At 53.8% G+C, this 26530-nt stretch overlaps 3 protein-coding genes across 4 annotated transcripts; 2 read left to right on the forward strand and 1 right to left on the reverse strand.

The window, feature by feature from the left end:
- Positions 1-1545: 1545 nt before the first annotated feature.
- On the forward strand, positions 1546-3825 carry Cdk2ap2 (cyclin dependent kinase 2 associated protein 2). Its single transcript, XM_021209249.2, has 4 exons — positions 1546-2123; positions 2433-2533; positions 2622-2754; positions 3311-3825. The coding sequence occupies exons 1-4, from the start codon at positions 2042-2044 to the stop codon at positions 3376-3378; spliced, it is 384 nt and encodes a 127-aa protein (XP_021064908.1). The 5' UTR covers positions 1546-2041; the 3' UTR covers positions 3379-3825.
- Positions 3826-4840: 1015 nt separating this feature from the next.
- Pitpnm1 (phosphatidylinositol transfer protein membrane associated 1) lies at positions 4841-18258 on the forward strand. Of its 2 annotated transcripts, none has more exons than XM_021221670.1 (24): positions 4841-5050; positions 5992-6110; positions 7476-7690; positions 7777-7898; positions 8063-8287; positions 9611-9937; positions 10018-10113; positions 10209-10316; positions 11017-11078; positions 11162-11412; positions 12266-12455; positions 12561-12668; positions 12898-13055; positions 13140-13342; positions 14111-14281; positions 14782-14943; positions 15126-15274; positions 15363-15473; positions 15865-15981; positions 16143-16291; positions 16378-16527; positions 16604-16787; positions 17052-17180; positions 17783-18258. In XM_021221670.1, exons 2-24 carry the CDS (start codon positions 6033-6035, stop codon positions 18044-18046), a joined length of 3729 nt encoding a protein of 1242 aa, XP_021077329.1. In that variant the 5' UTR covers positions 4841-5050; positions 5992-6032; the 3' UTR covers positions 18047-18258. The 2 variants fall into 2 exon arrangements, with proteins under 2 accessions (XP_021077329.1, XP_029401888.1); XM_029546028.1 differs by lacking the exon at positions 4841-5050 and adding an exon at positions 5217-5352.
- Positions 18259-18741: 483 nt separating this feature from the next.
- Aip (aryl hydrocarbon receptor interacting protein) lies at positions 18742-26113 on the reverse strand. Its single transcript, XM_021221682.2, has 6 exons — positions 25904-26113; positions 22481-22660; positions 20299-20487; positions 19631-19807; positions 19393-19534; positions 18742-19091 (listed from the first exon to the last, which is right to left on the reverse strand). The coding sequence occupies exons 1-6, from the start codon at positions 26000-26002 to the stop codon at positions 18886-18888; spliced, it is 993 nt and encodes a 330-aa protein (XP_021077341.1). The 5' UTR covers positions 26003-26113; the 3' UTR covers positions 18742-18885.
- Between the last annotated feature and the right edge of the window lie 417 nt (positions 26114-26530).

Here is a 26530-nt window from a genome sequence, read left to right on the forward strand (position 1 = left end):
TAGTCTTAAAAAAGGAGATTTATGGGCTGGAGAGATGGCTCAGTGGTTAAGAGCACTGATTGCTCTTCCGGAGGTCCTGAGTTCAAATCCCAGCAACCATATGGTGGCTCACAACCATCTGTAACAAGACCCGATTCCCTCTCCTGGTGTCTGAAGACAGATACAGTGTACTTACATATAATAAATAAAATAAATCTAAAAAACAAAACAAAACAGGGAGAGCCGGGCGTGGTGGCACATGCCTTTAATCCCAGCACTTGGAAGGCAGAGGCAGGCGGATTTCTGAGTTCGAGGTCAGCCTGGTCTGCAGTGTGAGTTCCAGGACAGCCAGGGCTACACAGTGAAACCCTGTCTCAAAAAACCAAAACAAACAAACAGGGAGATTTATTTAGCTGGGAGTGGTAGTGCATGCCTTTAATCAGAGCATTCAGGAAGCAGAAGAGAGAGGATCTCTGTGAGTTTAAGGCCAGCCTGGCCTACATATTGAGTTCCAGGTTAGCCAGAGCTAGATATTGAGACCCTCTCTCAGAAAAAAAAAAAGTCTAGGGTGTTTTCCCTGGCTGTACATTTGTGTACTCCAAGCCTGCTTGGTGCCCTCCAAGCCTGCTTGGTGCCCACTAAGAAGAGAAAGGGATATTGGTCCACTGGAAATGCAGTTACGGATGGTTCTGAGGCACTATGTAAGTGCTGAGAATTCTAACCTAGGTCCTCTGGAAGAGCAGCCTGCCCTCTTATCTGCTAAGCCATCTCTGCAGCCGCTTTTTTTTTTTTTTTTTTTTTTTTTTTGAGTTGAGGGCTAAAGATATGGCTCAGCAGTTCTGCAAACATACATGCAGGCAAAACACTCATATACATAAAATAGGTGTTTTTTTTTTTTTTTTTAATTTTAAAGTGAATTGATTTCAAGGAAATAGGAACTAGATGGTCAGATCCAGGTGGGAGTTTCACTAATGACATCAGAACAATAATCAACCGTGCTTCAACCCATATGGGGGCTGACTCTCATCTCTATTTCTCTGCCCACTTCCTAGTTTACTTTCCAGGCATTACTGTCTTCATGTTTCATGAGAAAACGGAAGCATATTAAGGCAAGAAACTGGCGTGTGACTGTAACCCTTAGCACTTCGCCTACCCAGAGAGTTCGAATTCTGACTGGGCTACCTGAGATCTTGTCTCAATCTCATCCAACCCGCCAAAAAGAGAGTCCAGGAGGAAACCAGTAATGAGGTGTTGAGATTCCAGCCAAAGGTCTTGACTGGGGTCCTGACTTGATGCTACGATGCTTTATCATTGTCTGTGGAGAAGACGGGGAAGTTAGGGTTCAGGTGTCGAGCAGCGTCGCTGGCTGCCTTGGACCCACCACCTGCCTAGACCTAAGATTCAAACCAATCCAGAGAAGGAGCTTGGTAATGACTTTGGTGAGGGAACCGTTGCCATGGGAACAAATACAGGCCTGAGGCGCGCACATGCGCACAGCCGAATGGGGGGGGCACTGAACCGGTGAAAGGTGACGTAAAACGCTCGGGGTAGGGCGGAGTGCTCACACTGTGGGAGCCGTGGCCTTGAGAGTTCTGAGCGGAGGGAAGTCGCGAAGCGGTGAGGACGAAGTGTGTTCGGCGGCCCGCCACACACCATCGGAGCAAACCTCGGGGACCAGACTGGCCCGCTGCCGAGGCCCCGCCTCTCGGACCTGGGGACTAATCGGATTGAAAGCGCGCCGGCCCCGGGCCCCGAACTCGCCAATTGAGGAGGACGGCTGTCACCGCCCAATCCGGGGCAGACAGGTGCGAGGTCCGGAAGGTGGAGGCCAATCGGCAGCGGTTGCGGCCTGCGGGGGCAAGATTCAGCCAATGAGGAGGCTCGAGTGACAGCCGGGCGCGCCAATCGAGAGTGAGGAACGATCGTGCCCGCCCGCCCTTCCGGCCGGAGCTCTATTTACCAGGGGCGTGCAGCTCGCTTGCCAATCAGAGTGCGGCTGAGCTGCCGGACAGCCAACCCCGGAGGAGCGGCCGGCTGGCGGCCGCCGCACGAAGGAGTTGGGATGTCCTACAAACCTATCGCGCCCGCCCCCAGCAGTACCCCGGGCTCCAGCACCCCCGGTCCGGGCACCCCGGTCCCTACAGGTGAGGCTCTTAACTCCACCCTTGCTCGCCTTGTCCCGGCAGTCGAGGTCTTGGAGAGAAACCGCTCGAGTTTTGCAATACGGGGCCTGCTAGAGGAGCCTGGCTCAGCCTCAGTTTGCTGGCCTGAGAAGTGGGCGTGGTCACGTAGAGCTCGTAGGTGGAGCGCAGGGGGGAGGAGTGTGTCTCCGAAGTTGTTCCGAGTGGAATGAAGAAGCACGCCTTTGGAGGTCAGGGGGACGGTCCTGGGCTTGGACATCTGTGACGAGGCCCTTGTCACACTCTGACCTCTTACTCGTGTTGTTGTTGCAGCCGGGAGTGTCCCATCGCCATCGGGCACAGTGCCAGGAGCTGCGGCACCTTTCAGACCACTGTTTAACGACTTTGGTCCGCCCTCCATGGGGTATGTACAGGTGAGTGTGGCCAAGAGCTTGCTTATGGATGAGGACAGGAGATCCCCCTCGGGGTCTGAGGTCACATCTGTATTTTCTTTGGACACAGGCGATGAAGCCACCCGGTTCCCAGGGCTCTCAGAGCACCTACACGGACCTGCTGTCTGTCATAGAGGAGATGGGCAAAGAGATCCGGCCCACCTATGCTGGTAGCAAGAGTGCCATGGAGCGCCTGAAGAGAGGTAAGTGAAGCCACAGGCCCACCCTTGCTCTGCCCAGGACACAGACACTGAGCATTAAGACAGTTCAGTAAGGATGGAGGATATCTAGAGTCGGTACAGGACATTTGGGCCAGCCTCGATTGGAACAGAACTCGTACCTAAGGAGGTGTTTTAAAATGAACTTTTCCATTTTTTTTTTTAAAGATTTATTTATTTATTTATATGTGTGTACACTGTAGCTGTCTTCAGACACTCCAGAAGAGGGCATCAGATTTTTGTTACAGATGGTTGTGAGCCACCATGTGGTTGCTGGGATTTGAACTCGGGACATTTGGAAGAGCAATCAGTGCTCTTAACCACTGAGCCATCTCACCAGCCCGAACTTTTCCATTTTCAAATGAGTCCGATTCCAGGAAGGTGCCTGGGAACTCGGGGTGAATGCAAGGATTAGCCAACCCTTAATCCCATCAGATTAGAGGTGCTCTTGCATGGAGCGGTGGGGGGTCTGCTCTGAAGGGTGGCTGTGGATGGTTTCTGGGGCCCTGTTTATTACTTCCCTATCCTCACCACACCCCAGGCATCATCCACGCTCGAGCACTGGTCAGAGAGTGCTTGGCAGAGACAGAACGCAATGCCCGCACGTAACAGGAAGCACCTTGACCTCCTCGTCGGGACCTTTCTGGCCACTGCAGAACGCCTGCTTCTCCCTGGCCTTCGTGCCCCAAGTTGCTTCCTATCCTGGGCTTCCTGTCCTGTGTCCTTTGGTGGGCACTCTCCGGGAACCAGGGAGCAGATCTTCGTCCAGTTGGCTGTACAAACTGGTCTTCTCCCTCTGCGGGAGTGCTGGGAGGCCACTGGGAGTTCCTTCTGTGACCTGTTCACAGTGCTGATCTGAAGGGGGTCTTGCTCCTCTCTGTGGCCCCACCACACGGCACTTCCTCCGTAACTCTTAGTCCAGGCCCCCTCCTGCCTCTTCACAGGAGTGCAGAAGGCCTCCCTGCCTCATCTCTGGGGCCACAGCCGACTCTTTTTTTTTTGATGTGTCTTTTACTAAATATGCCCTTTTTGTATAAATAAAAGATGATTCTCTCAGCCTTTCTGTGTGTGGTTCCTCTGGGGAAGCCTGAGTGGGCAGAAGGGGAAGGAAGGGCAGAGCAGGAACTGGGGAAGGTCGCTTGAACCTAGCTTTGCCTTCCCATCTTGTCCATTGCTACCTCCAGCTCTGCGCCTTCCAGCTGAAGGAGTAGCCAAAAAGCCAGAACACCAGTGGTGGGGAAGTCTGCATAAGGAGGTGCCACCAGGGGGCAGCGGAGGGCTTGGCTGCCTTCACAGCTGGAGGCACTGTTGGACAGCCCGAGCCTAAAGGGCCCTTCCTCTAGATTGGCAGGCATGCCTGGCAGGGTGGAAATACCAGTTCACTCAAGCCTCTCCCTTGAATGTCCTAATGCCCCTACACTACCTCTGCTTTAAAACCATCCTTGGAAGGGTCTAAATACACCGGGTCTCTGACTCCTAAGGGAGGCAGTTAGAGGCTCCTTTTCCCCCTCCCGCGTGCCCCCTAACTCCCAGCACCTGGGCTTGATGCTGCTATCCACTGTCCTGACAACTTCCACAAGGCTGGGTGTGGCTCCATGAGCCAACCCTGGGTATCTCAGCCTTTGTACAGAGCAGTTAGATGGGTGTCCAAACTTGAGAACCTAGCAAACATAGTAGGAAAGGACTTGGGCTTCCTTAAGGGGATGGCCTCTACTGGGTATGTAACAAAGTAACCATGAAATGCCAACCCTAGGTAGAGGCAAGTGAGAGCTTCCAAATTCTGGCTAACTTTGGGGTACAGCATTTCCTCTAACCTGGGCTCCCGCCAGGTCAAATTCCACCTCTTCAACGCACATAGGAGGGCTACCCTGACTGGGCCTGGGTGGGAAATGAAACCAAGAATCTTTGGGGTGTCCAGACAGCACAGAAATAAAGAACTGGCATTTGGGGACCGGCCTCTTCCCTGTCTGTCTTGGAGAAGGAAAGCAGGGGCCAGCCTTGCTGCGCCGCGGGCGGGGCTGCCCCGACCCTGCCTGGGTGGGGAGGACCAGCCGGGCCCAGGAAAGGGGCGGGGCGGCTGCAGTGACGCGGCGGGGAGGGACAGCAGGGGCGCCGGCGGGCAGACGGGGAAAAAGGTCGGGGCTATGGGCCCGCTCCGCGCCTCCAGAGGGTCGGGCTCCATCTGGAAACCGAGGCCGGGACTGGGGGCACAACGGACTCCCACCTTGGGATCGGCCACCCCTGCCCGGGTTGGGTGAGGGGCGCCCACCAGAAGCTAGAGGTGAGCGGGGACGTCGGTGAGCGGGCGGGTCAAGAGCGCGTCTGGCGACAGGGACAAGGAGCTGAGGGAAGTGAGGACAGAGGGCCTCTCGCCCGCCCGCTGGGTGCGAGGTGGGGGTGGGAAGGGTGTCTGCAGCGGAACTGTGGCGCCATGCCCGGACGCAGGTGGGCAGAGTGGGCCTCCCAGGGCGGAGGCCAGAGGGGTACCAGTGGACCGCTCCTACACCAGCCTGGAATGGGCAACCTCGTGGGAAGATGATGGGGTGGCTGTAAGGACGAATGGGAACTCGGCGAAAACCAAGGGTACATACAGTTCAAGAACCTGGTACCTTCTAGGGTGGTAAAAGCAAGTTTTGGGAGGGGGGACGGAGGTTTTGTTTTTGTTTTGTTTTTTGTTTTTTGTTTCTTCTGGTACCATAGGTAAGTTAGCATTAGCAGAGTTGCAGAGGCCCACGGGGGTCGCTTCCTGAAAGACACCTTGGCGGACAAGGGTCTAGGTGGACGTCTAGGAGTGGAGTACACAGAACCCCACTGACTTCAGGGGATGAAGTGGTGAAGGGGGCGGGTCCCTAAGGTTCTGGTCTTGGAAGCCAGGCGCGGCCCGGAGGGATGCTGTTTCGGGATGCGACCTCGGTGCAGACGCAAGGATGGCCTTGCGGCGTGTCGGCTCGCGTCCGCCGCTCTGGGGGGCCCGCGTCAGCGCGCGGTTGCCATGACGACAGGCGGGCGGGGGGGCGGGGGCTGCGTGGAAAAGAGGTCAGCTCTGAGCCTTTCTACTGCTCTGGGCTCCACGGTGCGGGAGGCAACACTGGGTTCGGCTCTACCTCCCCCGCGGCGGGCCCGGCCATGGGGTTCCGCCGCCCGAGCCCCTCGGCAGGCGTGCAGGGCTCAGTACCGCGCACCACCGCCCTGTACTGACTGCTGCGCGGTACCCTGCGCTAGGAGGAGCAGAGGCCGCACGCGGTCAGCGGAGCGTCTTCAGGATGCTTATCAAGGAGTACCACATCCTGCTGCCCATGAGCCTGGACGAGTATCAAGTGGCCCAGCTCTACATGATCCAGGTGAGAATGGCGGGGAGGACTGTACTGGAGCCATGCTTTATGGTGGAGTGAAAGAAGGAATTCGCAGGCCTCGGGGGGGGGGGGGGATAGTCCCGCTGAATCCCCCACAACCAGTTCCGTTAGTGGGTTCTGTAGCCCATAAGAGGGCAGAGAGACATCCTCTTTGGATATTCAAGCAGAAGGGTGGGACAGAGGGGCAGGAGGGCAAGGAAGGCGAATGAGTGCTTTCAATCCATTAAATGCCCAGCCTGCACAGCCCACATATGGTCTCCTTTAATCCTAAAACTCTGTAATCCCGTGGGGGAAGGGAATGCAGTCTATGAGGAGACTAGGGAGCCCGGCCCACTAGGTGGTAGGTAGCTTAAGCAGGGGCTTCTGGGGAAAAGTATAGAATCCTGGCATTCCCGGGAGATCAAAAAAGAGGCCCATGGATCAGGGCCTCAGACTGTGGCAGGCACAGGGCAGGCAGGAACTAGATGGTGAGGAAGGACATGCTGGATCAAGGCAAGCTAGCAGGTCTTCAAGGGGTCTGAGCCAGGTTTGTTCTTCAGGCCTATAAAATCTACATCTAGGAGGAGAGAGGGCCATATCCCATCTCGTGGGGGTCGAGTGGGCCACATCTGGGCTTCAGAGCTATGAAAGGGCAGCCAGAGGCTCTCACACACTGAAGGATGTCACAAGAGCTGGGAATGAGGCTCCAGCAGTAAAAGTCTGTTGAGAGGTGGTCTTGTGGCTGTTCCTTGAACATACTTGTCATACCCCCCTACCAAACTTGTACACACTTCTCTGCCTCCAGCCCCCCCCCCCCGTGTGCACACATACCACATATTCAAGCCATGGTCATGTCCTCTCAGTGATCTGTGACCCTCTATGGCATTCAGTCCCCAGGTCTTCACCCTTGTTGTCCCTTCTTTTCCTGCCTTCCTGTTTTCTGTCTCCCTCTGCTGCAGCCTGAGTTGTGCTGTCAACAAACCCCAGTCCTACATCCCACCCAATGAATGACCAGATCAAGTGCTAGGTTGCAGGACCCCATGGGAACTGGGCAGAACCCATGACGCTAACCTCAGGGACTTGAAAAGGCTACACAAGCTGCAGAGATGACTTGGCTGTTAAGAGCAGTTGCTGCTCTTATGGGGGACCTGGATTTTGTTCCCAGCACCCACAGGGCAGCTCACAGTTAAAACCTGGGGATCCAATGCCCTCTTCAAGCACCAGACATGCAGGTGGTATACATACATACATGCAGTCGAACACTCATACACTTAAACCTCTTTTTAAAAAGTGATGCAAAGAATTAGAACAAACCTGAGGACCCCAGAATTTAAGCTAGAGGCTGAGTTCCCCATTTTCTGTCCTGGGCTGCAGAAAAAGAGCCGTGAGGAATCTAGTGGTGAGGGCAGCGGCGTGGAGATCCTGGCCAACCGGCCCTACACAGATGGGCCTGGAGGCAGCGGGCAGTACACACACAAGGTGTACCACGTGGGCTCCCACATCCCAGGCTGGTTCCGGGCACTGTTGCCCAAGGCTGCTCTGCAGGTAGAAGAGGAATCTTGGAACGCTTACCCATACACCCGGACACGGTGAGTGTGTGAGACAGGCACAGGCTCAGGACTAGGAAGGAAACATACTGTGTACACAGTATGACTTTCACACTGCCCTCTGCCAGGTACACCTGCCCCTTTGTGGAAAAGTTCTCCATTGAGATAGAGACCTACTACTTGCCTGATGGGGGGCAGCAACCTAACGTCTTCAACCTGAGTGGGGCCGAAAGAAGACAGAGAATCCTGGGTGAGGCATTCTTGGGCCCCTGCTGCTGCCTCGGTGGGCAGTCACTAACAAGCCCAAGTCTCGTCTTTCAGTCTGTGAAAGGCTTTTCCTCCTAATCCTTGGGGTGGTGGGTAGAGATGAGAAAAGGGTCTGGGCTTGCTTAGTGCTGACTGAAACCCCTTCAGATACCATCGACATCGTGCGGGATGCAGTGGCCCCAGGAGAATACAAAGCGGAAGAGGACCCTCGGCTGTACCGCTCAGCCAAGACAGGCCGAGGGCCGCTGGCTGATGACTGGGCACGGACAGCGGCCCAGACAGGACCTCTCATGTGTGCCTATAAGCTGTGCAAGGTTGAGTTCCGCTACTGGGGCATGCAGGCCAAGATTGAGCAATTCATCCATGATGTAGGTGAGCATCCGGATGAGGAACATCCAGTGCACACTCGGCCTGTGTTCGCAGCCAGGAATGCTTCTGTTCACACAGTGGAGGGGAGAGGGGGATAGTGGAGCCTGGCTAGGGATCAAGGGCACCTGCTTTGGGGTACCTGAAAGAATTAAGAGGGCAAGCAGCTGGCAGTATGGTCTCTGAGGCCCATGCTATTTCTGATACTCAAAGACGATGCACCTCTGTGAAGTCTCGATGAGTTTGGCAATACTGAGAGGCTCTTGGGAGGGTCACCAGGTGAGGATGATCGCCTCACAGATTTGCTGAGGATTGCAGGCCAAGAAGTGCCTTTGATTTCATTACTGTCTTCCTCAGAGTGGCCTCCTTTCCCCAGCTCTTTGGCTCTGATACTGAAGCCCCAATTTAAGCCTCTTCTGAACTGACCCCTGGCCCCCCAGAGCTGCTGCTGAGCCCCGCTTCTTTGTCAGGTCTGAGCGAGGGCCACTTGCACACACATAGAAGAACCATCCCCAGGAGGTAGAGTCCCATAGCCCGGGTTCCACTTCCTCCGCTGCTGACCCTTGCAGGGGTCCCAGCTGGGAGGCACCTCAGCACCTTAATATTCCTTTCTGACACGGGAAAAGGAGGGGAGGACAGGGACAGCCAGTGTCTGAGTGAGAGTCACCGCAGGATCCCCCTTAGCACCCGAGACAGCCCTTTAAGAGAAGGGCTACTGCCGTTCCCATTTTGCAGATAAGGACACTGAGTTTAGAGAGCCATGCGGACTCCCCTGTAATGCTTTTAGGGAAATCACCAACATGTAACCTCTGTTAGGATGCTAATGCATTTCCGCCCGGGGTTTGTAATTCAACCATTATTACTGTACTTTCTAGATTCTTTGGGGTCTCTTAACTTTATTTCTCTCCTTAAGATGATGCGAGGATGGGTATCATCTTTCACTCCACCCTCTTGAGGATTGCCAGAATTTCCATTAACTATTAACACCTTCATTAACTGTGACATTTCATTAACTGTTACTACCTTAATTAACTGTTAGCTCCTCAGCAGGAAGCCAGCTGAAAGCAAGCCACAAGCCTTGGTCATGTCTGCTAGAGTGACTGCATTGGTACTCAGTGGTCAGAGAAATAGACCAGAAAGAACATGTGACAGATGCCCGTCCATCCCCTGTCCTGTCCTCTAGACAACACAGGCCCTGCTGTCCTTGTGTTGCTTAGTGGGGGGCATGCCTTAAGGGAGCCATTACCTAACCTTGAGGCCTGGCATACAGCTGCATTGGCAGGGCAGTGGGGGTGGGCGGCATGGTTCCGACACCTGGGGCTTCTGCAGGTCTGCGCCGGGTGATGCTTCGCGCCCATCGACAGGCCTGGTGTTGGCAGGACGAGTGGATAGAGCTGAGCATGGCTGACATCCGGGCACTGGAGGAGGAGACTGCACGCATGCTAGCACAGCGTATGGCTAAGTGCAACACTGGCAGTGAGGGACCAGAGACTCAGACCCCTGGGAAATCCAGCACTGAGGCCCGGCCTGGGACCAGCACTGCTGGCACCCCTGATGGGCCTGAGGCCCCTCCTGGCCCTGACGCCTCCCCAGATGCCAGCTTTGGGAAGCAGTGGTCCTCATCCTCCCGTTCCTCCTACTCATCCCAACATGGAGGTGAGACCAGGGTGTGGGAGGGGGCCCCACCTCCCAGCCCCCACCTGGGCTCCCAAGCTGAAGCCCAGGTGGTCCTGCAGGCGGCGTGTCTCCACAGAGCTTGTCTGAGTGGCGCATGCAGAACATTGCCCGAGACTCCGAGAACAGCTCTGAGGAAGAATTCTTTGATGCCCATGGTCAGCACAGAAGCCACATTTGTGGAAGATGGGGGGGGGGGTATTGGCTAGTTCCTAAGTCACCCTACCCATGACACAGCCCCCTGTCTCCACAGAAGGTTTCTCGGACAGTGACGAGGTCTTCCCCAAGGAGATGACCAAGTGGAATTCCAATGATTTTATTGATGCCTTTGCCTCCCCAACCGAGGTAGAGGGGGTACCAGGTAAAGATCTCACCTCAGGATACCAAACACCAGCACCCTGTGTGCAGCAGGGGCTCAGAATAGCTCAGTTCTAAGTGAACAGGACCTGAGAGGAGTGTCAGTCTGGAGAGAGTTCCCATCAATACCCAGTTGGCGAGTGGATGGATAAAGGGTGGAATGATGAAAGAGAAAAGTTCAAACAGGTCCAGGTGGCACCAGGGAGGGACTGCCTATGTATCCAGGAAGGCTTCCTGTTGGTACTGATGTCTACACTGGCGTTTAAAGGATTGAACCAATACTGTCCAACAGAACTGTCTAAGACAGTAAAAATGTTCTAGGCCCAAGCCAACCTGTGTGGTAGCCACTACTACCATGTGACTGGCAGGCACTTAAGAGATGGGCTTTTCTTATTTTGCATTTTATTTTAATATAAATAGCCATGCATGGCTTGTAGCTGCCATGGTATTCCCCTGAGGTAGTTGCTGCCAGTATTTTTTTATCTTTTGAGATTTTTTTTTTTTTTTTTTTTGGAGGTAGACTACTTTGTAGCAACATCACAGGGCCAGCATGAGGAAAAGCCTAGAATGTAAAATGGTCTGGAGATTTGGGTGGGAATAAAACAGGATATCGGGCAGTCATCATGATGATGAGGGTGTCTGAAGGGCCAAAGCAAGTGGTCCAGGGGTCTTTGATCTCCCTCACTGTTCCTCCCTTGTCTTAGATCCTGCAATCATGGCTACCAAAGGCATTGAAGATGGGGCCCGAGCTCCCAGGGACTCAGAGGCAAGTATGTTCAACTACTCTTGTTCTGCTCAATTGCTGGCTGGCCGCCGATCTGAAAGCCCGTACCTCACTGTGTCCCTCAGGGCCTGGATGGAGCAGGGGATCTAATGGTCGAGGCGTGCTCTGTGCATGCCCTCTTCCTCATCCTGCACAGCGGCAGCATCCTGGACTCTGGCCCTGGAGACATCAACTCCAAGCAAGCCGATGTGCAAACGCTGAGCACAGCCTTTGAAGCCGTCACCCGAGTCCATTTCCCCGAGGCCCTGGGTCACGTGGCACTGCGGCTGGTGCCCTGTCCACCCATCTGCGCGGCCGCCTATGCTCTTGTCTCCAAGTACTGGCCAGGGGTGGAAGGGTGGAGCACACACAGGGTCCCCAAGAGGCAGTCATCTATTTGGGGGGCTCCCCCAAGATCAGGGCAGTTCTGGGGGTAGAGAGAGAAATCACCTACCTGGGTCAGTCCTGGTCATGAATGGACCAGTTCTGTATTGGTTGGTTTGATTTTGTTCTTGCTGCTGTTTTATGTGTATGGGTGTTTTGCCTACGTGTCTGTCTGTCTGTCTGCACCACATGTGTGCCTAGTGCTCAGAGGCTACAAGGTGGTATCTGATAGCCTGGGAACTAGAGTTTCCCACAGTTGTGAGCTGCCATGAGGGTGCTTGGGATCAAACCCAGGTCCTCTGGAAGAACAGTCAGTGCTCTTAACTGCTGAGCCATTGCTCTAGCCTCTGACTTTGCTTAGCCCAGGTTGGCTTGGAATTCATAGCTGAGATTGGCCTCAACTTGTGGGAATCCCTTTAGCTCAAACTCCAGAGCAAGTGGTTCTCAACCTGTGGACCTCAATCCCCAAAGACCATTGGGAAACACTGATAACACAACTTATAACAGTAGCAAGAATCACAGTTATGATGCAGCATCGAAAGTAACTTTATACTTGAGGGTTACCACAACATGAGGAACCGCATTAAAGAGTCGGCGCAGCATTAGGAAAGTTGAGAACCATTGCTCCAGAGTACTGGGATCATAGAGTGCACACCATCATGCCTGCATCTGAATAGACCTGATTAATAGTTCCACCTCAAATGCCTCTTGGGTCTGACACCCCACCAAGGACACTTGCTAGCAGGCCCAGGGGAGCTGAAAGCCATGGTTAAACTGAAAACTCACAACATTTTATTCTCCTGCAGCCTGAGCCCCTACAGCCATGATGGGGATAGCCTGTCCCGCTCCCAGGACCACATTCCACTGGCTGCCCTGCCACTCCTGGCCACCTCATCCTCCCGCTACCAGGGTGCCGTGGCCACTGTCATCGCTCGCACCAACCAGGCCTATGCAGCCTTCCTGCGCTCATCGGAGGGCACAGGTTTCTGCGGGCAGGTCAGGGGTTAGACATGTTCCCAGGAAGCAACCAATACCCATGCAGCTGTGGCCCCCATCTAGATTGGTGACAAAGCCTCTCAGTTGTGCCACCTTCTCACTCAGGTGGTGCTGATCGGAGATGGTGTTGGCGGCATCCTGGGCTTTGATGCGCTCTGCCACAGTGCCAGTGCAGGCACAGGGAGTCGGGGCAGCAGCCGCCGTGGGAGCATGGTCAGTGTGGCCAAACCCAGCCTCCTCAGGAGGGGGGTTGTCTCCATCTCTAGGTCTCTGCCCCCCTGGAATATGGCCTCTCTGCATGTGGGCAGGGCCCCCGCTGCAAAGTCGAGTCTCCTATGGGACTCTGCCTGATCCAAGCCCAAGCTGGTATCCTCACTTCCAAATGAAATAAGAACCAAATGGCCTCAGGCCTAAGGATGCTTCTGTCCTTTGTTCTTTCTAGAACAATGAGATGCTCTCCCCTGAAGTTGGTCCAGTACGGGACCCGCTGGCAGATGGGGTGGAGGTACTGGGTCGGGCTAGCCCAGAACCCTCAGCCCTACCTGCTCAGCGTACCTTCAGTGACATGGCCAGTCCTGATCCTGATGGCTCTCAGAACAGGTGATAACTCTGCCCAATAGCCCCTGCCTTAAACATAAGCTGGACCTCAGAGGCAATAACAGTGAGTTTCTCCTTCCCTTACAGCCTGCAGGTAGCCTCCTCAGCCACCTCCTCTGGGGAGCCGCGCCGTGCAAGCACAGCCTCCTGTCCACCTGCCAGTTCTGAGGCTCCTGATGGCCCCATGAACGCTGCTCGCCTGGACTTCAAGGTCTCAGGCTTCTTCCTCTTCGGCTCCCCACTGGGCCTGGTGCTGGCTCTACGCAAAACCGTGATGCCCGCCTTGGAGGGTGAGCCCTCATCTGCTTCTGTTTGTTCCTTCCCCATCTCTGCTAGCCTTGGTGGCTCACCTGGGACAAGGGACTTCTTACTGTTCTTCCTCACTGGGAAGGAATGGCCTGGTCAGAGAGGGGAAATGGAAGGCCAGAAAGGATATGCCAAGGCTAGGTCCCAAAGCAGATCAGGAGGAACGACTTGGGGGAAAAGGTATTCTATTTAAGAAGGAGTAGGTCCCAAAGCTGGAAACTTGGCTCAGTGGTTAAAAGCACTTGTTGCTCTTGCAGAGGACCTGAGTACAATTCCCAGCACCCACATGGCAGCTCAAGACCATCTGTGACTCAGTTGCAGAGCATCTGACACCCCTTATAACCTTCATGGGCATCAGGCACACACATGGTACACATACATACATACAGGAAAAACACTCATACACATAAAATAAATCTAAAAGGGAATTTAAGACTTTCCTTTTTTCAAAGAAGGGGCCCTCATGCAGAAGCATCACATCACATAACACAGCAGCCAGTGAATGCTTCCACCGCTGCTTGGCCAGGAGACCCCTGCAGTGCCTGGTCTAACCACACTCGGCCCCCCAGGCCGGAATAATGGCACACACCTTTCATCTCAACACTCTGGAGGCAGAGGCAGGCTTATTTCTGTGAGTTCAAGGCCAATCTGGTCTACATACTGAGTTCTAGGATAGCCAGGGCTATAGAGAGAGACCCTGCCTACAAACAAACAAACCCCCCCCCCTTCTCTTCTGTCTAATGGGTATACAGTGGCTCAGATGCGTCCAGCCTGCGAGCAGATCTACAATCTCTTCCATGCTGCTGACCCCTGTGCCTCCCGCCTGGAACCCCTGCTGGCCCCCCAGTTCCAGGCCATCGCCCCCCTGGCGGTACCTCGTTACCAGAAGTTTCCTCTAGGAGATGGCTCATCCCTGCTGCTGGGTACAGCTCCCCCACCCCAGCCAAAATTAAGGGGAGAGAAGGAGACAGTAAAAGACAAGAAGTAGCCCCCACATCATAGATAACCTCTCATTTCACCCCTCCCAGATACGAGAAACACTCCCCTTCTCCCATAGACAGTCAGGGTCCCCAGGACCTTTTGACCTGTGTCAAGTAGGAACCTGTGACTAATCTAGAGGGGCATTGGCATGTCGATGTGCACATGTGTAAGATTGTACCTCTATGTGCACTTGGTTGCATGTACGAGGGGAGCATGTATATGTTTGTGTGTTTGGGGGTAGCGAGCATTCTGGTAGGAATGTTGTTGACTACTACATACAACCAGAGACAACACTGTCTCTCCCCTGGAAGTCTTCTGCTTCGGCCAACCAGAGAGGCCAAAGGGACAGAGAGTAGAGGCTCAGGAGCTGAGCAATGGCTGGGACCACTGGAAGAAGAGGCATGGGGGTAGCCTGATGCTTAGGTTGGTCCTCTTCCTCCAGCTGACACTTTGCAGACCCATTCGAGCCTCTTCCTGGAAGAGCTGGAGATGATGGTGCCCTCCACACCCACCTCGGCCAGTGGTGCCTTCTGGAAGGGCAGTGAATTAGGCAATGAGCCAGCAGCCCAGCCAGCGCCCAGCACCACCAGCGAGGTGGTTAAAAGTAAGTCAGCCAGCACTGGCCTGCACTGCCAGCCTGCCTGGGAGAGTATCGTTTCATAAAGTACACACATTGTCCTGGGTAGATGGAAAGGAGGGAGGGGAGAACCCCACCCTGTCCCAGACCAGGTAGATGGGCAGTGGGCAGCAGGCCACCCTGACTCACTGCCCACCATGGCTGTGTAGTCCTGGAACGCTGGTGGGGAAACAAGCGGATCGACTATTCACTGTACTGCCCCGAGGCACTCACCGCCTTCCCCACGGTCACGCTGCCCCACCTCTTCCACGCCAGCTACTGGGAGTCAGCAGATGTAGTGGCCTTCATTCTGCGCCAGGTGAGTGAAGCCAGGGATGTGGGCCAGAAACTGGGAAGCCCAGGACTATGGAAGAGGGCTATTATTTCCTGCCTGGTGTCCCGAGCAGGTCATCGAGAAGGAGCGGCCACAGCTGACGGAGTGTGAGGAGCCATCCATCTACAGCCCGGCCTTCCCCAGGGAGAAGTGGCAGCGCAAACGCACGCAGGTCAAGATCCGGGTAGGTGTCTGGCTGCCAGGAGCCAGCCCAAGTCATGTCCCCAGTATCCTCAGGGTTCTGGCCTCATATCTGCCTTGCCTAGCTCTGCCCCTGGAAACCTCAGGTTCCTCTGCCCACTTCTGAGCCCTGGTAGTTAGTCGGTCTGGATCCTCACTTACCCTCACCTGACATCCTCTGCATCCTGTCCCCAGCTCTGACTGCCAGGAAGCTTCCTGGCTACATACTTCACGTGGTCCATAGAAGTTCACATGCTCAGCCTCCGTGGTCTCCCACAGCAGCCCTACCTCCTTCATGCTCCACCACCAGAGTGTCCTGAATTCACCCGACACCAATGCTTTCTCCATACATGTACATCCTTTCCGGTCCCAGCTCACCCTCTCTTTCCCGCCAGAACGTCACTTCCAACCACCGGGCGAGTGACACCGTGGTATGTGAGGGCCGTCCCCAGGTGCTGAATGGGCGCTTCATGTATGGACCATTGGATGTGGTCACACTCACTGGAGAGAAGGTCAGAACCCGATGCCCACACTCGCGATGTTTCCTACCCTGCCCTAACAGCTGCTGATCAACAATTTGAAATTCCTCCCTGCCTGGCCAGCCTCTGCTCTCACCTGCCTGTAAAGTGGCGCACAGGAGTGTTGTCTCCATAGCCCTGTCCACCCCTTCCAGGTGGATGTCTATGTCATGACACAGCCACTGTCAGGCAAGTGGATCCACTTTGGCACAGAAGTCACCAACAGCTCAGGCCGTCTCACCTTCCCAGTGCCCTCAGAACGTGCACTGGGCATTGGTGTCTACCCTGTGCGCATGGTGGTCAGGTAAGCAGCAGGTGTCTGGGCTCCTGTGGGGCTGGGCACTGCCAGCCTCACCCTATCCACTCATGCCATGCTTCCATGGACCATAGGGGAGACCACACCTATGCCGAGTGCTGTCTGACCGTGGTATCCCGAGGCACAGAAGCTGTGGTCTTCAGCATTGATGGTTCTTTCACTGCCAGTGTCTCTATCATGGGCAGCGACCCCAAGGTGCGCGCTGGCGCAGTGGATGTGGTCAGGTAGGAACCTCAGCCCCACCAGCCACAACGACTGGGCATCCCTCGGGACTGGAGCTGATAAGCCTCCATCTCACAGGCACTGGCAGGACTCGGGCTACTTGATTGTGTATGTAACTGGCCGGCCTGACATGCAAAAGCACCGTGTAGTGGCCTGGCTGTCGCAACACAACTTCCCCCATGGTGTGGTCTCCTTCTGTGATGGCCTCACCCACGACCCGCTGCGGCAGAAAGCCATGTTTCTGCAGAGCCTGGTGCAAGAGGTACTGTGGCTGAGGATGGTCCTAGCCTGCCCTCGCCCCATGCCACACCACAGTGGTCCCACTCCCATCAACTGGACCTACAGAGGCCTCTGTGGTCCTGCTCTCCTGAGGGCCAGTAGGGGAGATTGAGCTATGTTGACTAGGACCTTGCCTCCATCTCTTCACAAATAGGGGTACCCCTGAAACAGCAATTGGAGGGGTGCATGCCATGCCCTTGGCCTTATGGCTCTCCACACAGGGCTGCTGACCGGCTTTTTAACACAGGTAGAACTGAACATCGTGGCTGGATATGGGTCACCAAAAGATGTGGCAGTGTATGCAGCACTGGGACTCTCTCCGAGCCAGACCTACATTGTTGGCCGTGCTGTGCGCAAACTGCAGGCACAGTGTCAGGTAAGGGAAGGCTGGGAACAGAATTCCAGGACCAAGGCTAAGGACCACCAAGTGTGTTGTTTCCTGCAAGAGGGGGCAGATGTAAGGCATTTGTGGCCCTAGAACTACTTATTCTTCCTGGGACAGGGGCAACAGGCTACACTTGCTGTGTACAGACTCAAGTGAACACAGAAGCTGTGACTGTTCAAGGCCTCAGATACAGATCATCTTACCATGGCCTTGGGCAGGTGCTTTGACCTTTCTGAGCTTGTTCTTGGGTAGTAAATGATGCTAGCATTATCTGTACTCATTAGCTTATAACAAAGGTCTGATCATTCATGGTAGGTCAAAGGCTCAAGGCTGGGCCTGAGCTTGCTAAATGCTAAATGCTGTTATTTCCCCAAGATGCCAGCCTGAGGATGAGTCAGGCCTAGAGAGAGGCAAACTGGGAGTCGAGCCAAGTTGCCTGGGTCACAGTCAGGGGATACTACGTAGTGGGAGGCAGCTTCCTGATCAGGCTGAGCCAGCCTGCCACTTGCCGGTATCACCCGGTCTATCTACCCTGTGCAGGAGCCTCAGGGGAGGCTGGACGTCCCCTCATCCCTGCCTCCTTCTGCCCACAGTTCCTGTCAGATGGCTATGTGGCCCACTTGGGCCAGCTGGAGGCAGGCTCCCACTCCCATGCCCCCTCAGGACCTCCAAGAGCCGCTCTGGCCAAGAGCAGCTACGCTGTGGCCGCTCCTGTGGACTTCCTCCGGAAGCAGAGCCAGCTGCTTCGATCCAGAGGCCCCAGCCAGGTGGACCGTGAGGGTCCAGGAACACCTCCCACCACCCTGGCCAGGGGCAAGACTCGAAGCATCAGCCTCAAGTTGGACAGTGAAGAGTGAGGGAACCTTGGCTGGAACTGGGTTATTTATTGACTTGCAAGGGGCCTCAGTGACTGTGGGGGGCTAGGGCCCCCACACCCTGTATGACCACTCCTCAGTATTACTTCCCTTTGTGGGGGGTGGGGGACCCATCCCCCAGGGAAGGAAGGAGGGAGTGGGCTAGAGCCCAGTTTCCAGTGTGTGAACCTATAAAAATAAACAACTGCACTCTACTGTGGGTCTTCCTGTCTGGGGTACTGAGGTGCTGAAGTGACCGCCAGGGCCAGGACCTGCTCAGGGTCATAGAGGCAGCCAGGCTGGAGCCCCTTCACTTTCATTTTCACTTTCACGAGCCCTGGCTGCACATCCTGAGGGCATTTCCTAGATAGTCTGCCTAGTCCTCCTCCCCCAACCTCAGCTGGGGTTGGAGTTTGAGAGTCACGTGACTTCTTACCCTGCAACTCCCCTCACCTCTGCCCCTACGGAAACTTCTGTCTCCAAAGCCAGGGCCTGTGGGACCTAAGGCTGATAGAGTGGCCTGTGTGGGCCATACCTGCTTTCTCTACCACTTAATACTAGAGTCTCCCAAGGCTGGTATTGGCCAGAAAGAAATTCCCAGAGACCTTAGCACAAACCAGTAGGGAACTATGGCAAGAACCTGACCTCTCCCCTCCCACTGACTACCTAGCCAGTGAAGACCAGCCTTCAGGATGGACTAGCTCCGCAAAGCCAGAGAGATAAATAAGGCCTTTATATACACAGAAGCGCAAGGTAGCAGTGGGGGATTGACAAGTGGTGGCAGCAGTGGGCTTGGCAGGGCAGGGCAGGGCATGGCAAGGCAGGGCAGAACTGGGGCCCTGTCAGTGGGAAAAGATGCCCCGGAAGCGAGCTTTGTCCTCCTCATCCTTCTGCCGGATCCGTGTCTCCAGGGCCCGCAGCTCTCTGCTTACCACAGGCGCCAGGGCAGGATCTAGCTCCAACACCTTGGCAAAGTCAGCCTGGGCCTCCTGGGCATTCCACACAGCAGCATGGGCCTTACCCCGCTTGAAGTAAGCCTTGACATTGTCTGCAGGGACACCAGAAAGCAGAGGCATGCAAGAGGCATGAGAGGAGACTGGCCAGCCTGACTTCTGGCAGCTGGGCCCACAATGGGGAGAGTTGGGCTACTCTCTGAACGGTGCTGTATCAGTGCCACCCTGTCACACGGTACCATACTTCCTGGACACTGCCCTTCCCTGCCAGCATGGAAGCTCTGGTCAAGCTCTTATGGGGAGCTCAGAGATTTCAAAGCTAAGGGCTAGGACCAAGTGCCCCCAGCGCTGGGTGGGAAGAGGCCAGTCTGGGCTGCCAGAGGGCCTGGTGCTCACCATCGTACTTGTTGAGGATGGAGGAGCAGTGATCCAGCACTTCATAATATTCCTGAGCCACCAGCTTGCACTGGCAATAGTTGAGTAGCAGTGGTGTGATCTGCAGGTCCAACTGGATCCAGTCAGGTGAGCCAGGCTGCTCCTGGGGTGTATGGGGGCGAGGAAAGTGGAAACGCTGAGACCTGGCTGCAGCCTTGGCTCCTCTGTGCGCCCCACCCACCGCGGCCTCTGAGCATACCTTCATCTGCAGGTTCTTGAGGCAGGCGATGGCGTCATAGTACTTGGCAGCAGCCTCTTTCACCTGCCCCTCACGGTACAACCGGTTGCCCTCTTGGTGGATGAGAGGTACTGCCTTTGCTTTCTCCTCATCTGTCATTGCCCATGGGTCCTGCTGATAGGTGCCAGGACTCTCCACCTGCCAAGGCAGGAACCGATTCAAAGCAGAGCCCATAGGCACCTCAGAATCCTCTGCAGCAAACCTGCCCTCTAGCATGAGATGCTAGAAACCATGTCACCTGACCACTGGTCTCTGAGCACGTGTGTGTCATCAGCCCTTACATGCCTGGGCATACCTAGTACTAAGTACTTCAGGTAACAATGAAGATGGTGGCAAGTCCCCATGCCCTGGCAGAGCTCGTGGTCCATGGAAAGTAACCTATGTGGACAAGAGGAACCACCTAAATCCCTAGTACCTTCAGAGCATGGCCAGCTGGCCAGCTGTGGAGGAAAAGATGGACACACAGACAAAGGACAAGAGTCAAGGTGGGTGGGCCTAGGTGATCAGTGAAGCCTGAGAAGGGCCCTAGGAGCTTCCACAGTTTTCCTACCCTTGCCCCTTTCCACAGACCAACCCTGGAGAGTGGGGAGGTAGGGCTAATGTCCCCTTGGAGACAAAAGGGGACTTACCTTCAGCATCTCGATGTGGAAGATGAGAGGCTGAGGGTTCTGCTGCAGGGCGTCCAGGTCCGCATGACCCAGGGAGCTGTGTTCATGCATCTGAGCAATCCCACAGCAATGCCGCTGTCCCTCCAGGGGGTCCTTGCCCTCAGCGATGTTGCGGAGGCTCTTGGCCACTAGAGGATACAGGACTACATGCTGCAGAAAGGCAGCAGAGGTGCAATCAACTTGTGCAGGTGCTCACTGGGCACAAGAGAAGCCTCTCCATCACCACTCACACAGGCTTTTCCTCCTCTGCTTGGCTTTCTTTCTTTCTTTCTTTCTTTCTTTCTTTCTTTCTTTCTTTCTCTCTTTCTTTCTCTCTTGTTTTTTTGTTTGTTTTGTTTTTTCTTTCTTCTTTGGGGTGGTGGTGGGGGTTCGGAACAGAGTTTCTTCATGTATTCCTGACTATCCTGGAACTCTTTAGACAAGGCTGGCCTCAAACTCAAGAGATCCACCTGCCTCTGCCTCCTGCATCACCACTGCCTGGCTCCCTCAGGTGCCTTTCTACCCTCACAGTAAAGCCCTCAGTTTTGCCATGATCTCTGGTCACCAAATCCAGCACCTGCCTAACTCACAAACACACCAACAATCCCTTTCTGTGTCCTGTCCATCAGGATCCCAGTACAGGTCTCTCTCCATTCAACCCTCCCCCTCCCCTTCTCTCCTTAAGGATGAGTCCCCCCAAACAAGCTCTTCACCACATCCTGTGCTCAGCACCACTTCTTCCTTCTAGTCATGTCAAGGCCCCTCTCAGAGCTGGGCACGGGGCACATCTTCAAATCCCAGGGGAACTGGGCATGGTGGTATACATCTTGGCAGATGGAGCCCTGAGCCCTGAGTTTGAGGCCACTCTGGTCTACAGAGTGAGTTCCAGAACATTCAAGACTACACAGAGAAACCCTGTCTCTAAAAACAATACAAACAAACAAAAACAACAACAAAAAATTCCCAGGGGAGCTACCTGGTGCTTTGCTGCAACTATGATTACTCAGGAAGCTGAGGCTGGAGGACCATTTGAGTCCAGGAATTCAAGAGTTTCTTGGGCAGTACAGAGATCCAAAAAAATAAATAAACAAAAACTCAGGGGCTTGGGAAGATGGCTCAAAGGGTAAAGTGACCTGAGTTTAGATTCACAGCATCCATGCCAAAGCTGACTGTGACTGACCCACTGCGATTCACAGCATCCATGCCAAAGCTGACTGTGACTGACCCACTGTGCTTGTAACTCCAGCTGGGAGGAGCTCTTTAGCCAGTCTAGAGCACCCATGTATGTAGGCACGCACGGGCACACACACACACACACACACACACACACACACGCGCGCGCGCGCACACACACACACGCACCCCGACACCTGTTTCTAAAGAATAGGCCTCAGTAGTATAATATCTCCCCGGCATGTGAAATGCCCTGGGTTCAGTCCTCCGTACCAGGACAATCAAAACACTGGGAAGATGGAAACAGAAGACTTAACCTTAGACCTGCTCTCTGCACACAGTAGATTACTAGCAGACATTCACATGCAGATGACTTTGGACAAAGGGCTTTGGGTTGGCTCCATTTGGAAGTGAGAGGTAAGAAAAAGCCAGTTCCCATCATGTGTGGGTACAACTAGACAGAAGACCAGATCCTGACACAGGGCATGAGGGCAAAAGAACCCAGGGGAGGGATTCGAGAAAACCGTTAGCAGCCGGGGGGCCTCCCAAGCGGTGATAACCATGAATTGGCTTTGAAGTATGAGGAAGGGGTAGGCTGTAGGAAATGAAAGAGAAGGAAGGGCAAGGGGTTCGTTGTATAGGAGAGACATGAGCAGGGATCAGACTCCAAAGGGACATGTCAGCAGTCACATATGCCCCACCCTAATAGTGACCAAGAGCCACAGAAGTATGACGTAATGGATCCTATGGGCCATTTGCACTTAAAAATGAGTCCCTGGCTGGAGTCTGGTTTATGGACAGGAAAGAGAATAGAGGCCAGGATGCAAGTCAGGAGCCTGGTGGTAGTTTGGAGAGAGCGCTAAGACTAAAGGCATGCACTGCCACCTCCTACCTTTATTTGGACAAAGTTAGTGGCTAAGCCAGGGCAGGAGACTTGAGGATAGGACATAGAGCATGGCTAGACAAATGCCACAGACCCCAGAACTGTTACCTTGATGTCACAGAGGAACTGGGCAATCTCCCCCTCACGCATGGTGCACACGATGGTCTCCCACACAGGCAGCTTGAACTTCTTACCAACGATGAGCTCCATGGGCTTGCCTCGTGTTCGGCTGTCATCTATAACGGAGCCTTCATTGTCACTGTGCAGCGTCCGAAAGTGGAACGTGGCCTGTGAAACCACACGGGCTATGTATCAGGCGAAGGTACAAAGCCTCACTAAGGCCCCAGCTCAAACACAGCCCTGCTTCTAATGAATGATTAGAGCGCCGCTCTCCTGGGAACACCAGCTAGCCCTGCACTTGGCCTTATCCCACCGTCTCAGTGAGAGCTGTGTAACAGACAAGGAAGTAAGAGGCCCATGGCTACTGGGGGGCAGGGCCGAGACAAAGCCTGTTTCCAATCATGCTTTCAACATAGATCTACTGAGCTCCTACTACACGCCCACCCTCTGTATAAGACACAAAAAAAAATATAGCAGTAAACCACGCAGACACTACAGAGCCACTGAGGAGCACCCATGGTTTTTCTAGAATACAGGAAGGAGAGCCAGACAAAACCATATGCTATGTTTGCTATGTTAGAGGAAAGTGATTTTGCATTTTGAGAAAAAAAAAATTAACAGAAGTGGGGCAGGGGCTTCTCCAAGGAGGCAAAATTTTAAGCAGAGAATAGCAATAAGAAATAAAGAAAGTGAGTCAGGCGGGGACTCAGCTAGTAAAGTTTCTAGGCCAAAGAAACAACAGGTACAAAAGCACACAGTGGGTCAATTTGTGGGGTGTTCAAATCAGCAAGGCCAGTGCTACAGTGTGAACAAGGAGTACAGACTCCATGGAGTCCCAGCGATGAGCAGGGATGAACTCCACAGGGCATATAGAATGTATTGAGGGCCCGAGAGTTTTTAACTCTGAAATTAGAGCCACTGGGTGGCTCCTAGCAGAAGTGGTACATAATCCAACTTAGATTCTTGTTGCTGTGATGCGGTCACTTTTAAAGGGATGAGGATAGGAGGAGCAAAGATGGACGGCTCTGTATGACCTGGGCAACTCTGCCTAGAGTGGAGACAGCACAGATGGAAGAGATTAAGACTGTGTGGTCATGCCGGGCAGTGGTGGCACACGCCTTTAATCCCAGCACTTGGGAGACAGGCGGATTTCTGAGTTCGAGGCCAGCCTGGGCTACAAAGTGAGTTCCAGGACAGCCAGGGCTATACGGAGAAACCCTGTCTCAGAAAAAAAAAAAAAAAGACTGTGTGGTCATAGCTGCACACGGTGGCTCACGTCTTTAATCCCAGCACTCAGGAGGCAAAGACAGGTGTACTGGCTGGCTCTGTGTCAACTTGACACAAGCTGGAGTTATCACAGAGAAAGGATCATCAGGTGAGGAAATGCCTCCATGAGATCCAGCTGTAAGGCATTTTCTCAATTAGTGATCAAGGGGGGAGGGCCCCTTGTAGGTGGTACCATCTCTGGGCTGGTAGTCTTAGGTTCTATATGAAAGCAAGCTGAGCAAGCCAGTAACATCCTTCCATGGCCTCTGCATCAGCTCCTGCTTCTTGACCTGCTTGAGTTCCAGTCCTGACTTCCTTTGGTGATGAACAGCGGGGTGGAAGTGTAAGCTAAATAAACCCTTTCCTCCCCAACTTGCTTCTTGGTCATGTTTTGTGCAGGAATAGAAAAACCTGACTGAGACAACAGGTTGAGTCCAAGGCCAGCCTGGTCTACAGAGTGAGTTCTATGACAGCCAGGGCTACACAGAGATACCCTGTCTCGAAAAACCCAACCAACCAAACAAACAAACAAACGAGAATGCTCTGGTGCTATTCCAACATCAAGGGCAGAAGGGTAGAGAGAGGTAGACATCCACATTTGGGGGTAATCTGGGTGTGGAGTCATGTCAAAAAGTTGATTCTAGATAAGATCATGTTGGGGTGAGGGCAGACAGAAGAGAGCTTGAGATGGAAATCTCAACAGGATATGGTTAGCTGAACCCACACTCTTAACTGCTACATGGCTACGCTGCCTCTCTGAAGTCAGTTTCCACATCAGTAAAATTGAATCAACAATATCAGTCTAGCATTGTGGGAGATAAACCTATGAACATGTACCACAGGGCTCACTGATAGCTGGGCCTTTTCTTTTACTTTTCTGCTTGAAAATCCAAGGCCTCTACATCCTAGACTCTACCACTAAACCCCATCCTTAACCCTGGTAACATTTTTAAGTTACATTTATTTATGTATTTGGGGGCTCACATGTGACACAGTGACAATGCTTGTATGAGGTCAGAGAACAACCTGCAGAAGTCACGTTTCTCCTTCTACCATCTGGGTCCTGGGAATCTAACTCAAGCCATCAGTTTGGCAGCAAGCACCTCTATCCACTGAGCCACCTCACCAGCAGAAGACCAACCCCCCTCCTGACCCCCAGTGATTGTTTAATCCTGCCTGCTCCTACTGGGTGCCCCTGCTCACAGATTACTCTATGCTTATATTATTTTATCCTAGGCTGTTCCATCTAGAATCCCTCTCTCCAGGCTCCTTCCAAAGCCTGTTCTCTATCTCCATCTCTCTAATTTTTAAGACAGGGTCTTATTAAGTGTCCTTGAACTCATGCTGTAGCCCAGCTTCACCAGCGGCTGAGACGGTAAGCCTGTACCACCAAGACCAGCTTGGAAATCTCCTTTTCAAGCACAGCTGATCGCCACCACCACATGCCTGCTCTCTGCTTTCAGCATTTAGCCCTCACCACACCAGGCTAGACTCCCTGACTGCTGGCTAAACATCACTGGCCAGAGGGCACACGAATTCATAGAATTTCTTGCTTTTGGCTTCACAACGGTGATTAGAGATCTACAGCAACAAAGCAGGGGAACCTAGAGATATGGAGTGCCTTAGGGAGGGGCACCTGAACTTATATATAAGTTCACCTGCACAGATATAAAAGCAATGCTACCATCTATCAGAAAGCTGATAGGAGTTTGGTCTGGAAAACTAGATCTCTGGGACTCTGTGTTTTTTAGTTCCAGGACCTCAGTTTCCCGGTGTAAACAATGAGAGTTGTCCTAGATGGTTTCAGAAGGCTCCTTTACTCATAAAACTGCATGAGCTTTGAACCTGCGGGTACGAGTATCAGCACCGAGGTCACACCCACACCAAAACCATTTTGAGATGACTGACACCCACCCCTGTCCAATGCAGTCCTAAAGCAAGGCCAAGGGGCGGAGTAGACATATCTGAATTTACTCCTACTCAAATCCAGACCAATCAGCGTCGTGCTCGGCATGTGAGAGGTAGCCTGATCGGCAGCTGCTCTCTGGGCATGCGCAACCTCTCACCTACGGCCTCCTCCCGCCTCGCATGCGCACCGCGCTTCAGAAGAGACGCTGGGACAGGGGGGAGAGGATGGACACAAACCTTAGTGCCATCCTGAAAGTCCGGCAACTCTCCTCGGCCCTCCTGTATCACACGCTTTTGGATCCCGTCCTCTCGAAGTCTTGCGATGAGATCCGCCATCCTCCTTCCCCGCTGCTCCCTTTCGGCAACTTCCGGACTCGCTCGGTAGCTTCCGGACCTGTTTCGGCAACTCCTAGCGCCTTGGCAGCTTCTGAGCAAACGCCATTTTGACTGAGGGCGGAAGCCAAAAAGGGAGGGAATGAAGAAAAGAGCCGTGATTGGTTCCTAATGCTATGGCTTTAATGCGGAGCTGGGGGCGTAGCCTGAGCCTGCTTAGGGGCGGGCCTTGGTTGTCCCTCCCCTGCCAGTTGTGCTCAGTTGGCTTTATTAGGACTGCAGCTGCATGCCACTCTATTTATGTTGTAGATGCGCTTTCTGAGTTCGAGGCCAGCCTGGTCTACAGTGTGAGTTCCAGGACAGCCAGGACTACACAGAGAAACCCTGTCTCGAAAAAACAAAAAAACAAAACAAAACAAAGTTGTAGCTGCGCTATTATCGGCATTCCAGTTAGAAAAATGAAAAACGAAAAAAACAGCTTCACCTGTGTATTCCCTTTGGCCCTTTTATTTTGCATACTTTAGCATAAGT

This window comes from Mus pahari, chromosome 1, assembly GCF_900095145.1.
Source record: "Mus pahari chromosome 1, PAHARI_EIJ_v1.1, whole genome shotgun sequence".
Taxonomy (NCBI): Eukaryota; Metazoa; Chordata; class Mammalia; order Rodentia; family Muridae; genus Mus; species Mus pahari.